The 12164-nt window shown below is 28.7% G+C and overlaps 2 protein-coding genes across 6 annotated transcripts in view; both read left to right on the top strand.

Annotated features, from left to right (window-relative positions):
* LOC124955861 (guanine nucleotide exchange factor DBS-like) overlaps window positions 1-12164 on the top strand; it is a 17530-nt gene extending 5366 nt beyond the window's left edge. For 3 of the 5 annotated variants that reach the window (XM_047510897.1, XM_047510895.1, XM_047510896.1), the window contains 15 exons: window positions 3821-3916; window positions 4036-4150; window positions 4256-4346; window positions 4432-4662; window positions 4764-5023; window positions 5100-5334; window positions 6432-6626; window positions 6743-6919; window positions 7077-7262; window positions 7341-7676; window positions 7774-8091; window positions 8181-8381; window positions 8447-8655; window positions 8727-8925; window positions 9020-12164. In XM_047510897.1, the coding sequence (XP_047366853.1) occupies window positions 3821-3916; window positions 4036-4150; window positions 4256-4346; window positions 4432-4662; window positions 4764-5023; window positions 5100-5334; window positions 6432-6626; window positions 6743-6919; window positions 7077-7262; window positions 7341-7676; window positions 7774-8091; window positions 8181-8381; window positions 8447-8655; window positions 8727-8925; window positions 9020-9247 (3077 nt within the window). In that variant the 3' untranslated portion in view covers window positions 9248-12164. Of the gene's footprint in view, window positions 1-3406; window positions 3619-3820; window positions 3917-4035; window positions 4151-4255; window positions 4347-4431; window positions 4663-4763; window positions 5024-5099; window positions 5335-6431; window positions 6627-6742; window positions 6920-7076; window positions 7263-7340; window positions 7677-7773; window positions 8092-8180; window positions 8382-8446; window positions 8656-8726; window positions 8926-9019 lie in introns of those variants that run through there. The other 2 variants (XM_047510898.1, XM_047510900.1) reach the window with 2 other exon arrangements.
* Window positions 1092-2715, top strand: LOC124955866. The gene is made up of 2 exons (XM_047510908.1): window positions 1092-1232; window positions 1396-2715. The coding sequence occupies exons 1-2, from the start codon at window positions 1137-1139 to the stop codon at window positions 2410-2412; spliced, it is 1113 nt and encodes a 370-aa protein (XP_047366864.1). The 5' UTR covers window positions 1092-1136; the 3' UTR covers window positions 2413-2715.

Below are 12164 nucleotides of genomic sequence, written 5' to 3'. Positions count from 1 at the left end.
ATGGGCAATTAGAAAATAATTGCTACGATTCTTCTCTCTTATATAACGCAAACGTAGGACTATTGAAAGCAATTAGCCGGATAATTATGGCACATTGTTCGAACGTAAAAGGAATTGCATCTTAATTTCGTATCTTTATATGTACGAAGAAACTCTTTTTTTTATGCAAAATAAAAGGTATAAAGATAAAAGAAAGAATGAAAGAAGAAAGGAAGAAAGGATGAAAGAAAAAGAACAACGTGCTTAGCATCGATCCCCTCCCCTCCCCTCCCCCTTCTGCCCCTTTCCCTCTCTATTCCGACTACCCCGTTCTTTATACGCGCTAGAATGATTTTTATTTTATATGAAATTTCTCGCTCGGACTATTTATAATTATTTTATGTTTAGATCGTAGAAAAAAAAGAACTAAAATTTAATCCTACAAAATTTTACATGCTATTGTTATTTTTAATATGAGAGTGTGTGTGTGTGTGTTTTTCCCCTCGTCCATCTCTCTTCTCTTTGTTCGTTACGACGAATTATTTTTAAATACTATTCCTCTATTCGATGAATATTATATTTTGAATACCCGGGCTCCAATAGCAACGAATACGATCCTGGAGTTTGTTCCCCCTCTATGTGGCGTACGAGCGAACATTCGCCATATCGTCGAATGTACTGCCTCGTAACGTCGAGAACATTAAGCGAAAATTTCATTTAAATGGTGTTTTATAGAGGGGAATCTCTTGATATTGTGTGTTATCGATATTAATGGAATTCGTATTAATGGGATATATGGAAAAAGAAACGATTGAAGGTAAGTAAGGGCACGAATTATCATGTTTTTATGAAGGTGAAAATTATTAAGACAAAAGTGTGACAAGCGATATTCGACCTTCTTGCACGTTGATTTCAAACACGTTTTGTTTAGGAAATTTTGACAAGTATTAAATGAAATCATTCGTGCACGAGTTGATACACATAATATTCTTTTTCATTTTAACGATAAGAACATGCGTATTTTACTTGTATACAATTCATTCTTATTGAATTAAAAATATTTCTTTATGAAATCATAATACTATTCTATTATTGTTTTGATGCTATAGCAGAAAATAATATTTGCTGTATCAAAAAGAAGAACTGAGGTAACGGATATGGATACAGGAGAATCTGCTTTGACGTACCAAAGTCAGGTAGTGAAGTGTGTAAACAGTGATAAACATGTAAAGGAAGTTGAAGCAAAGAATAAGGTAAATAATAAAGATTATTTTCATTTAAAATGATAAATTGATTTAGAATTATTTAAGTGGTAAGAATAAATATAAAAATAATCTTAACTGATAATTATATTTTATAAAAAATTACTATTATTGATTGAAACTGTATTTATTACAATATATTTTCCATCTGTAGGTAAAGCAAATAGGACTTTCAAGTACTTCCAAGTCAAAGAAACATATGACAAAAATGAAAACAAAGGCAGACTCAAATTATGATCCCACGAAATTGGAGGACAGTCCTACCCAAGTTTTGGAACGTTTTAAGCGTGGTTGTGAATGTCAAGACGATCAATGTTTTAAGGGACTAAATCCTGAAACAGTGTATAGACATAGATTAAACATTGCAGAATTAACGAAAGCTGAACATGATATGTACTTGATGGGTGTAACAATGGCATGTTTAACAAATCCTTATGAAACTGCAAGGCATACGGAAAGACGTAGATTAAGAGCTCATTATGTATATCAAGGAAGAAGAGTGTGCTTAGATGCTTTTTTATATTTAGAAAATTGTACACATTATCAAATAAAAAGAATTAGAAAGCACTTAATAACTCATGGTGTTACTCCAAGAGTTCATGGCAATCATGGAAAAGTTCCACACAATACATTTTCTCTGGATATTTATAAGATAGCTACAGAGTTCTTAAAAAATTTTATAGAATGTCAGGAAGCAAAGCAAAAGACTAAACTTGTTAAGAATGCTCCGTTACATCTTCCGCCAGATATTACTCGTAAAACTGTTCACGATTTATATACACAGTATTGTACACAAGTTTCACCTGATATTAAAATCATGGGATATTCTACATTTAGAAGATTCATGAAAGTTCAATTTCCACAAGTTAAATTTGCAAAATTAGAATTTTTAGTTAGATCACAACCTACGCAGACTCACAGTAGTATTAAAGTTGAAACTGAGAAAAAAGATGTACCTGAGAAACATTCTGAGTCAGCAGAAATATTGACGGAGGATGGTACAATATTACCTGTAGTAATTGCAAGTGAAGCAGTAGGACAAAATGGCACTTATTTTTTAACATCTGTTAATAAAACACAGGATGATATTAGTTATCAAATAACTACTGACGGTTTATTAGTAGACAGGACAACATTACCTATAGCGGTAACTAAAGTAAATGCTGTTTAAAAGTATTGAAATTATTGCAAATTTAATTCTTTTTGTTTGAAAGATACATATAAGAAAAATATACCTGTACAAAAAATAATTTTATCCTTACACATTAGAATATGTAAATACCATGATAAATTTATTGCATGTAAAATATTTTTAATTTGTAAAAAAGAAATGTGCATGATAGTAATGGAAATCATTGAATAACAATTATGTAAAATGGTGAGTTTTCATTGACTAGGCTATTTTGTTTTTGATTATTAATAATTAGGAATGATTTTTTGTGGAAAATGCAAAGTTTTGTATAATTACTATATATATTGATGTGTAAAAAAAAAAAAATTATTTTGATATTTTTAAGAAACAAATATTATTCAAATATTATTTAATAATATACTTAATAAACGAAAATTTCATATATATCATATGTTTAATAATAAATGTTTAATAGATGATCTAAGAATGTTTTTTCTTTTTCTATTTTGAAATATGTCATTTAAGAAAAATTAAATTATATTAAAGTGAAATTATGATAAATATTTTTAATACATTAGAGGATTTCTTCCTACATAATTTATATATAATAAGAAATAAAGAAATTTTTAATATTTCTCATATTTCAGATTCCAGAAATATATTACCATCAAGTTGATCAGTGTTTCTCAATGTATCTAGAATTTGAAGAACATTAAAATAACTGAAAATATTATTTTTTTTTTTTTTTATTAAATTTTATTATTAATCTACTTAACGCAAAGGAAATAATTTAGAAAAAGGAAGATAGCATTTTATAATTGATGATATTTGAACATATCTTGATTACTATTAAAGTTCATCTTAATGGTATACATTGTTTGTACATTATAATGAAGGACAGATTGTTAAACATTATATTATAATAATTATTCGCGAAATATATCTTAAATATTAAGAGACGTCAAATTTCTAAAATTCATCATGTTTGAGAGCCTCTTAATATACAGTTATATTAGCAATATTGTGGGTACAGCAGGGAACTGTTTCAACTGGTTGGGTTCTGCAAGGTCATATGAGTGCAATCTAGGATCAGACACTACTCTCACAGTTCTGATGTACAGATTTATAGTGAAGTGCGTACTATTGTCAGTAAAAATTATAAAAACCATTATTGCTAAGAAATTATATACACATGTATTTACATTTAATTAACTTTATACTCTACTTTATGTTACAATGATTATTGTAAGTTTCTTTTTTAAAGGATAAAACGTTAAATAATTAAGTTAACTTTTCTAATAATTAATATAAAATGTGTACAATGCCAAAATTAAATAATTAGAATTTTAAATAAAATGTCTATATGTAATATGTTAAAATGGTATCGTTAGAAATTACTAAATTATATATATATATATATATATAATTACTTTTATTAATTTTGTAGAAGATGTTGAGAGTATGACTGGCGAAATAGAGAATGGGGATCTTGCAGTTCGAGATGTTGCAGACCTTCTTCAACCACAATATGCTATAATTGCTGGTAAATAAAGATCAACTTTTTATTTAACATAAATAATTGATCAATAATTAACTGTAATATTTAATTTATTTATTTTCTGTATCTTATTGAATTATTCATTTCTTTCTGTTTATACATAGGCGGAAAGACTAAAGAAGGCTGTCCAATAATTACCTTTCCTGATAATGGTAGCTTCCATAATTTGACTGATTTGGATTATCAGCGTCTCATGCTATATCTCACTTCAGTGCCAACGTAAGAATCAATTTTTTACAATTATTGCAAATATATAACAAACAATAAATAAAAAGAGAAAGAGAGTATTATTTTTGAGTATATAATGAAATTAATATTTTTCAGTTTACAAGAAGCTGATCTTGGATTCCATTTAATTATCGATAGAAGAAATGATAAATGGAATTCAGTCAAAACAGTCCTGTTGAAAATTTCTGTAGGTATTAATTTGTTAATATTGTTATATTTAATATCTTTGTTAAAACAAAACATTTAATTGTTTTCTTTTGTTTGCATATTAGGGATTTTTCCCTGGATTGGTACATGTAGCATATGTTTTGCGACCAGCTGGTTTTTTACAAAAAGCTATATCAGAAGTGTCAAATAAATTGTTCAGAGAAGACTTTAAATTTCGAGTTATATTTTTAGCAAATGTTGCCGAACTCTATGAGTTTGTAGATAAAGATCAACTTACTGAGCAACTAGGTGGGAATTTATCATACTGTCATCATACTTGGATACAAAATAGAATTGTAAATATATCTTCCAGAATATCTTTTGCATTTTTAGTTGTTTGTAAATAACTACGATTATAATATGTTTTTAATAATTTTTTTCTATTTCTAATTTATAGAGTTTAGAAAAATTCTCATCAATGACACAAGATGTATCACTTGCATTGGATTCTTTTACTCGGCGTTTAGCTGAAATAGAATTTCCTAATAATACGATTGCTACTACAACTTTATTATCCCAACAGCAAGCAGAATATAATGAATTGAAAGAAGAAATTCTTAGTGCCGCTAGACATGGGGAGGCTCTTTTAGATAGTGTACGACAATTAACTGGCAAAGGTACACCAGATAGATTAGGAAATGTTGCAGCAGTAGAAAGGTAAAAATAATAAATCCAACAAAATTCAATTTTTTATATATTTATATAGGTGCTTCCTTTTTTGCTTTCTATACAGATTACTTGTGCAACTGGAAGAAACCGAACGTACATTTGATCTATTTTGGTCACATCACAGTTCACGTTTGAGACACTGTCTAGCCTTGAGACAGTTCGAACAAGACTTTAGAGAACTACAAACCACATTAGATCAACATTTAAAAACTGTCGAAGAAATGACAGAAGTTGGGGAGACTCAAGCAAGAGTTGAACAATTGCTCTGTGATACATCAGCATTTCAAAGAATATGCAGGGTGAGTATGTTAATTACAATTTGTTGTGCGTTATTAACTGCTTTATTGGAAAAATATATAAGTCAAATATTGAATAAAACAGCTACACTGAGGAGGCTTTCAACTTGAATAAGATTTTTGGTAAACATACCATTTGAAAATTTGTCACTTTTATGTTTCGTGTATATATTATATACATATATACATATATGTACATATGTATGGAAGAGATATTTCAAAATTGAAACACAGAAAAGTTAGATTCGTGTAACATTAAATTAAAAGAGGAAAAAGAAAAAGAAAAAGAAAGAAAACAATGATATTGTGTTAATAGTTGTACATTTAAAATCATATATGTTGCACATAAAGCATTGAGCGATCCAAACCAGTATAATCTCTTTTAATCCATAAAAATGGAGTTCATATAATAAATATTTTTTTTTTTTTTTTTTTTTTTTTTTTTTTTTTTTTTTTAATGTAGTAATATAAAGTATTCTGGTTTGGATAATTTCACAAGCAGTAACATATATAATGCACATCATGCACAAAATGTTACTCTGCACCGCTTTCCTCATTTTGTCGATAGTCCTATTTGTTGCATACCATGTGGATTTGGGTCTTGGTAAGCAATCCACTTAACAAAATACATGTATTCTGTGATAGAATTTACATTTTAAAATATTCCTATCTGTAATTTAGTATCTACATTTATAAATTTTATGTCTATTGATATATACTAAATCTAAATCAAATCTTTTTTATTTTACCAAGTATTATTTACTGGCTTTAATGAATTAAATCTCTATCCTTTAATATACATATATCGTTATATAGTATATTTATGTTCTTATGTTAAAAGAAAAAAAGAAAAAAGAAAAAAAAAAAAAAAAAAAAGGAAACAAAAAATAGGGATTTGATTCATGCCGTATATTGGCATGATATTTTTTGAGAATGATAACTATTATTTTTCACTTTGCACTGCACGTATATAATAGTCTATCTCTTTATAAAAATTTTATTAGATTTTTAAAAGAGAACTTTTCAAAAATATGATTGCTTGTAGTTCTATTGTCTTAATAATTTAAGTTGCATATAAGTATAATTATATATACTTATAGGGAGACATAGATCGTGCTGAGGAAGTGATATCTGCAGGTCAACAATTGTTATCTGGAAGACACCAGTGTCCTGCAGATGTTGTAGAACCCAAATGCGTAGAGCTCCAGAGGATTTGTACTATTCTTAGTCAACGATTAGAAAGGCGGTTGCATATGTTAACAAAATGCAGAGAACTCATGGAGCGTATAGATAAGGTAATATTCTCACTTATACTATTTATCAGAAATTTTGAATTATTTTATATATTGATCATATTTCGCATTTTATTTATATAAATATATATTTACTTATGTATTTTATTTTTATTTAGGCTAATACTTGGTGTACACGTGGTATAGAATTGCTTGCATCACAAAACAGCACAACACCTCCAGACCAAGCTCTTCAAGAATTACAGCAGTTAATAGAAGCTGCAGAAGAATTTCATCATCCTAGGTGTATTTTCCAAGATTCTGTTATGCCAGAAACTAAAGCACTTATTACTCAGGTTTGAATTTGTTTCTTGTTTCTTTTTCCTTTTCTCTCTCTCTCTCTCTCTCTCTCTTTCTCTCTCTCTCTCTCTCTCTCTCTCTCTCTCTTTTCGCGATTCATTTTACCTAGGAAAAACGAAATATTTTTGTTCAAGTAAATATTCATTGTGTAAGGTTTTACAAAGAATAGAAGATGTATCTTTGATGTGCGATAAAAGAATTATGGCACTCAAGCAACAATTAATTAAACCAACAAGACCAGTTCAAACCGTAACACCAGAACCAGTAAAGCCGTTACAATCACTGCCTCAAATAGTAAAACCTGGTAGAATCTTGAAGAAAGCCAATACAATGCCAAAGGTAAATAAATTTTTAAAGTTTTCCAAACATCTAGATTAATAAATATCTTCACATTTAATATAAAAATCTATTTTTAAGATGGAAATGAGCCCTATAGAAGGAGAATCTTCATCGCCAGAAAGTGAACCAAGGGATATAGAAGCTTTGCGTTTAAAACGGGGTCATGTTTTAGCAGAACTTGTTGATACAGAGCGGATTTATGTTGCTGAATTAGGTTCAATTATTAAAGGTTATAAAATAGAGTTAACGAATGAAGCAATGGCTCATCTAATACCAGTAGCACTAGTCGGCAAAGCCGATGTATTATTTGGGAACTTAGAGGAAATTTGCATTTTTCATGGGGAGACATTTTTGAGGGATTTGGAAAACTGTATTTCAAATACTGAGCTTGTTGCTCTTTGTTTTGTTCAAAGGGTATGAATCAATGATCGATGATAATCATTATTGTAAAATTGATAAAGAATAGAAAAATGTTAAATTACATTATTAGAATGTATAAATAATTTTTTAGAGAGAGATATTCTTCAGGCTGTATAGTTATTACTGTCAAAATATTCCAAGATCAGAAAGATTACGCGAGCAGATACAGAATGAACCACAATTTTTAGCAGCGTGTCAGCAAAGACTTGGTCACAAACTTCCACTTGCAGCTTATCTTCTAAAGCCTGTTCAAAGAATTACTAAGTATCAATTGTTATTGAAAGATTTGTTAAAGTATAGCGATGAACCATCATGTTGCACAGAATTGCAGGAAGCTATAGACTGTATGTTGGTTGTATTAAAATGTGTTAACGATAGCATGCATCAAACCGCCATTACCGGGTTTGGTGTAAGTATATATTAAATTTTAATCGTTTAATTATTTTTATTTGATTTTTACTTCCTATTTATTCACTTTTTATTTTATTTTATCTTCAGGGCGATTTAAGTGCACAGGGTGAACTTTTATTGCAAGGTTCGTTTAGTGTTTGGAGTAGCAGTAAACGTGAACTTAATCTTTTAAGATTAAAACCATCACAACGACATATATTCTTATATGAAAAAGCGCTTATATTTTGTAAGCATAGCAAGCCTCAAGCACACAATAAAGCTACTTATCATTTCAAAAGATACTTGAAGGTATGACGATATAATTTTTATTTTTCGAATTTTGAAGTGGATGTAACAATTAATTTTTGATATAGATGTCTCAGATTGGTTTGACAGAGTCAGTAAAAGGTGATGCAAGACGATTTGAAATTTGGCTCCAAGGTAGAGCTGAGGTTCATACAATACAAGCACCTAGTATAGACGTCAAGCAATCTTGGGTAAAACAAATCAAAGGTGTTTTGATGTCTCAATTAGCTGAACTTAAAGGAAAACAAAACTCGGCGCTTGGAAAATCTAATCACAAGTATTAATCATATAAAATTGTTTAAATTCTTATTGAGTTCATTTAATTCTTTATTTTCTTGTTATTTTTAGACCTTTACGCCAAACAATCTCCTGGGAAGCTCAAAATAGTGTTTCGGGATCTTTACGCACACTTTCAGTGGATGGCAATAGCGTTATTTCACATATAACAGATGTGTCTCAGTCAACGGAAGATGATGTCGCTTGGAGTTCAGAAAATAGTAATACTGACGATGAAGATGCTTTTGGTGACAGTCCTGGTCCAGCACCTGTAAGTTTATTATTCTAATTTTAATAAAATATATGGTTAGCTTTAAAATCAAGATACGTGGTATATATGATAGAAACTATTTCTTTGCCATTAGGGTGGAAGATATGTAGCATTAGCAGATTATTGCGCTGTTGGGCAATCTGAAGTCACTATGCATGAAGGTGACAATTTAGAACTTCTGAAAGTTGGTTGCGCAGGTTGGTGGTTTGTTAAACTCATAGGGACAGGCGTTGAGGGATGGGCACCCGCCGCTTATTTGGAGCCAATGAATCGGAAAACATCACGCAGTTCTCAGTCAGTGAATAGTCAAGAGACTATATGAAATAGGCGATTAACACATTAGGTTGACTAATGTGTTATACCATTAATCCATTACACTGTTGAGGAATATCAATTGTTGATATTAACTGTTAATAACGGTATTTTGAAACTTTTTTCAAGAGGAATATACAAAGAAGACACAATGAAATTCTCTTCTATAGATTGCAGCTAATGATTTGTATATGGACTTACACTTTTCTGGTAAGATATTGTGACATGCATTTGGATAACGTTTACTTCATTTTTTAAACATGTCCAATATCCGACATGGAATGATATATTAAAACGAGGAAGATTTGTTGGATTTTAATTATTGAGAGACAAGGAGATAATTTATTATATCGGATAATGTAAGAATGTATGAGAGAAATGAATTTGATAATTGCGCATTGCATTAAACCGTTTGCAATGTTTCTTGAATAAATAGCGCTTACATTAATACAAAAGTGTACCTACTATTGGATATATCTATGTGAAGTTAGAGAAAGATATTGTATTGTACAAAAAAATTGCTCGGTGATGAATTCCCAAAAATATGTGCACGCACATATGTATATTTAGAATTAAACAATCGCGTTTGTATAATAAGGAATATGCAGATTTTAAGTCTGTATTACACATTAAAGCAATCGAATAAGGAGGTAAAGCTGCTGATTTATATGAATACCATCCTTGCAGTGTTATTCAATAATATTTTAACAAATGCAAACTACACGTAAAGTTTGCAAATAGTAGTCTTAACATGTGACCAGTACAATTAGTTATATCGGTTATATGCAAATATTCCAAAGTTACTACCATTATATAGAGTATTATTGTTTAATATATCTCATTCATATGAATGTTATTTTCTTTGATATTAAAAAAACAAAAGTGCATGTAACTGAATAAATGCAATATATTTTCCTTGTACGCTTTTTCACGATATTCGTTAAGATTACGAATTTGTACCTTTAGAATAGAATTATTATCTAGTTTCTTTCCATATAAGCAATATAGTACAATTTAGATTAGATATTCTTTAAGTATTATTACGCGATATATATATGATAGAGAATATTTGCATACTATCGGAAAATGGTCACATTGCCTTGAGAGGTGAAATGTGTGATACATACAATGTTAGTTTTCATGCTTCTGTGATTAATAATTATTTTACACACATGCAGAAGTATTTAGTTATGATATATTGCCATTTTTAGGATATTACATAATATTGTTAATGAGTCATTGCGACCAAATAACTGAACATTTTCAACAATCATGAATAAAAATTTGGCTAATAAAAATGTTAAAATAATACGCAAAGTGAAATGATTGTGAGATGTACACAATTCTTCTAGATGATAAAATGTTAACACCAAGTATCATGCAATATTAAAAGAAAAAGAAAAGAAAAGAAAAGAAAAAAGAAAAAAAAAAAAAAAGAAAAAAAAAAAAAAAAAGAAAAAAAAAATAAATAAATTGACTACGATAATATCTCTAATCTAATAAAGATACATAATATTTTAGGAATCAAACAGACAGTCTCAGTTTTAGCAAAATGCGTAATCCACAAATAAATTCATAATAATAACATGTGTACATATAATTTGTACTCAGAGTTTGTATGGACATAGATAACACGACTTAACTTAAAAAGCGTCTATCTGCTTTCTTTCACTAAGTACTATGCAGGAACTATGTGCATTAAATCAACGGTATTATCTATAAAAAATTATTACTTGATAAGTTTTATTTAAATTACATTTTTCACACTAAATACAGGGTTCCAATGTAATTATTAGACACATATATTTATTAAATATGAATTATTTATTTTTGCAATCTACAACAAGTAGAAAAGCAAAATATAAAAGAAAATATAAAATTTATGTAATTTATATAGTTTTACGATTATTATCTATTATATTTGTTATTTACAAAGAATTCAAATGCAATAGAAATTTGTAGTTTATATATTTTTATCCATTTTCACGCCGTCCTCATACTAATTCTAAAATTTTGATCAGATAAACTAAATCTATTTAATTATATATTATTCATGTTTTTGTTAGATTTTCTTTAAAAGTATTAAAATAAGTAATTATATTTGAATAGAACACGATATTATCCAAGTCTATGTTTACATACGAGAAAAATTTTAAATACTGCGCAATCTAAGCCCGACGATTTAGCAGATTTTATTTATAATAGGTAACAACAAGTTTACCTGCATAATACAGCTTTACGTGAAAAGAGGTTTTATATGTTTATGCTGTTAAAAAAATAATTCTACCATCTAAGTATGTTCATATAATCTTTGCAAAATATGATCTTTTATTTATACTTTAGTTAGAAGACAAGCTGTAATATCCATAAGTAGAAAAAGTGATTTAATCATTAAAAGAGATTTTGTAGCAACTATACATATATAGACAATAATCTTGTCCATTGTTAAATGATATTATTCAACTTTTAAACATTTTGTGAACATGATAACAATTCACAATAATAATATAACAATATCGCCATACTTCCCTAAATACACTGGCAAATATAAGCAGATTCTTGCATACAAATTCTTGCTGTAGGTAATCTTGAAACTATAATAAGAGTTAAGATCTGAAATATTATGAATGTTTGCAGATCAATCAGCTCTTGTTGCTATAGTGAGATCAACTGCTTTTTACTAAAGGGTTCCTTTTGTTGTTCCTTTGAGAAAAAGAGGAATAAATTATATTTTTACACATAATTTGGATGCAGAAATTGCTTCTATTTGCTGTAAATGCTATTATATATTGACATATACAGATTTCTCAATTCATACACTTAAGAACAGTTATAAGAAAACTAATTATATGGGATCTTACTTTGGGGAACAAAATTCTGGATTTATCCTATAGTCTGGTAATAAACAGCCATATATTTTTCTGGAG

This window comes from Vespa velutina, chromosome 19 (assembly GCF_912470025.1).
Source record: "Vespa velutina chromosome 19, iVesVel2.1, whole genome shotgun sequence".
NCBI lineage: Eukaryota > Metazoa > Arthropoda > Insecta > Hymenoptera > Vespidae > Vespa > Vespa velutina.
Note: the sequence above shows the minus strand (reverse complement) of the source record. Positions and strands in the feature narration are given on the sequence as shown.

Coding starts and splice junctions, on each gene's coding strand:
- LOC124955866 (XM_047510908.1), top strand. CDS start 1,137: ATGGATACAGGAGAATCTGCTTTGACGTACCAAAGTCAGGTAGTGAAG. Junction 1,233..1,395: donor AAGTTGAAGCAAAGAATAAG/GTAAATAATAAA, acceptor TTCCATCTGTAG/GTAAAGCAAATAGGACTTTC.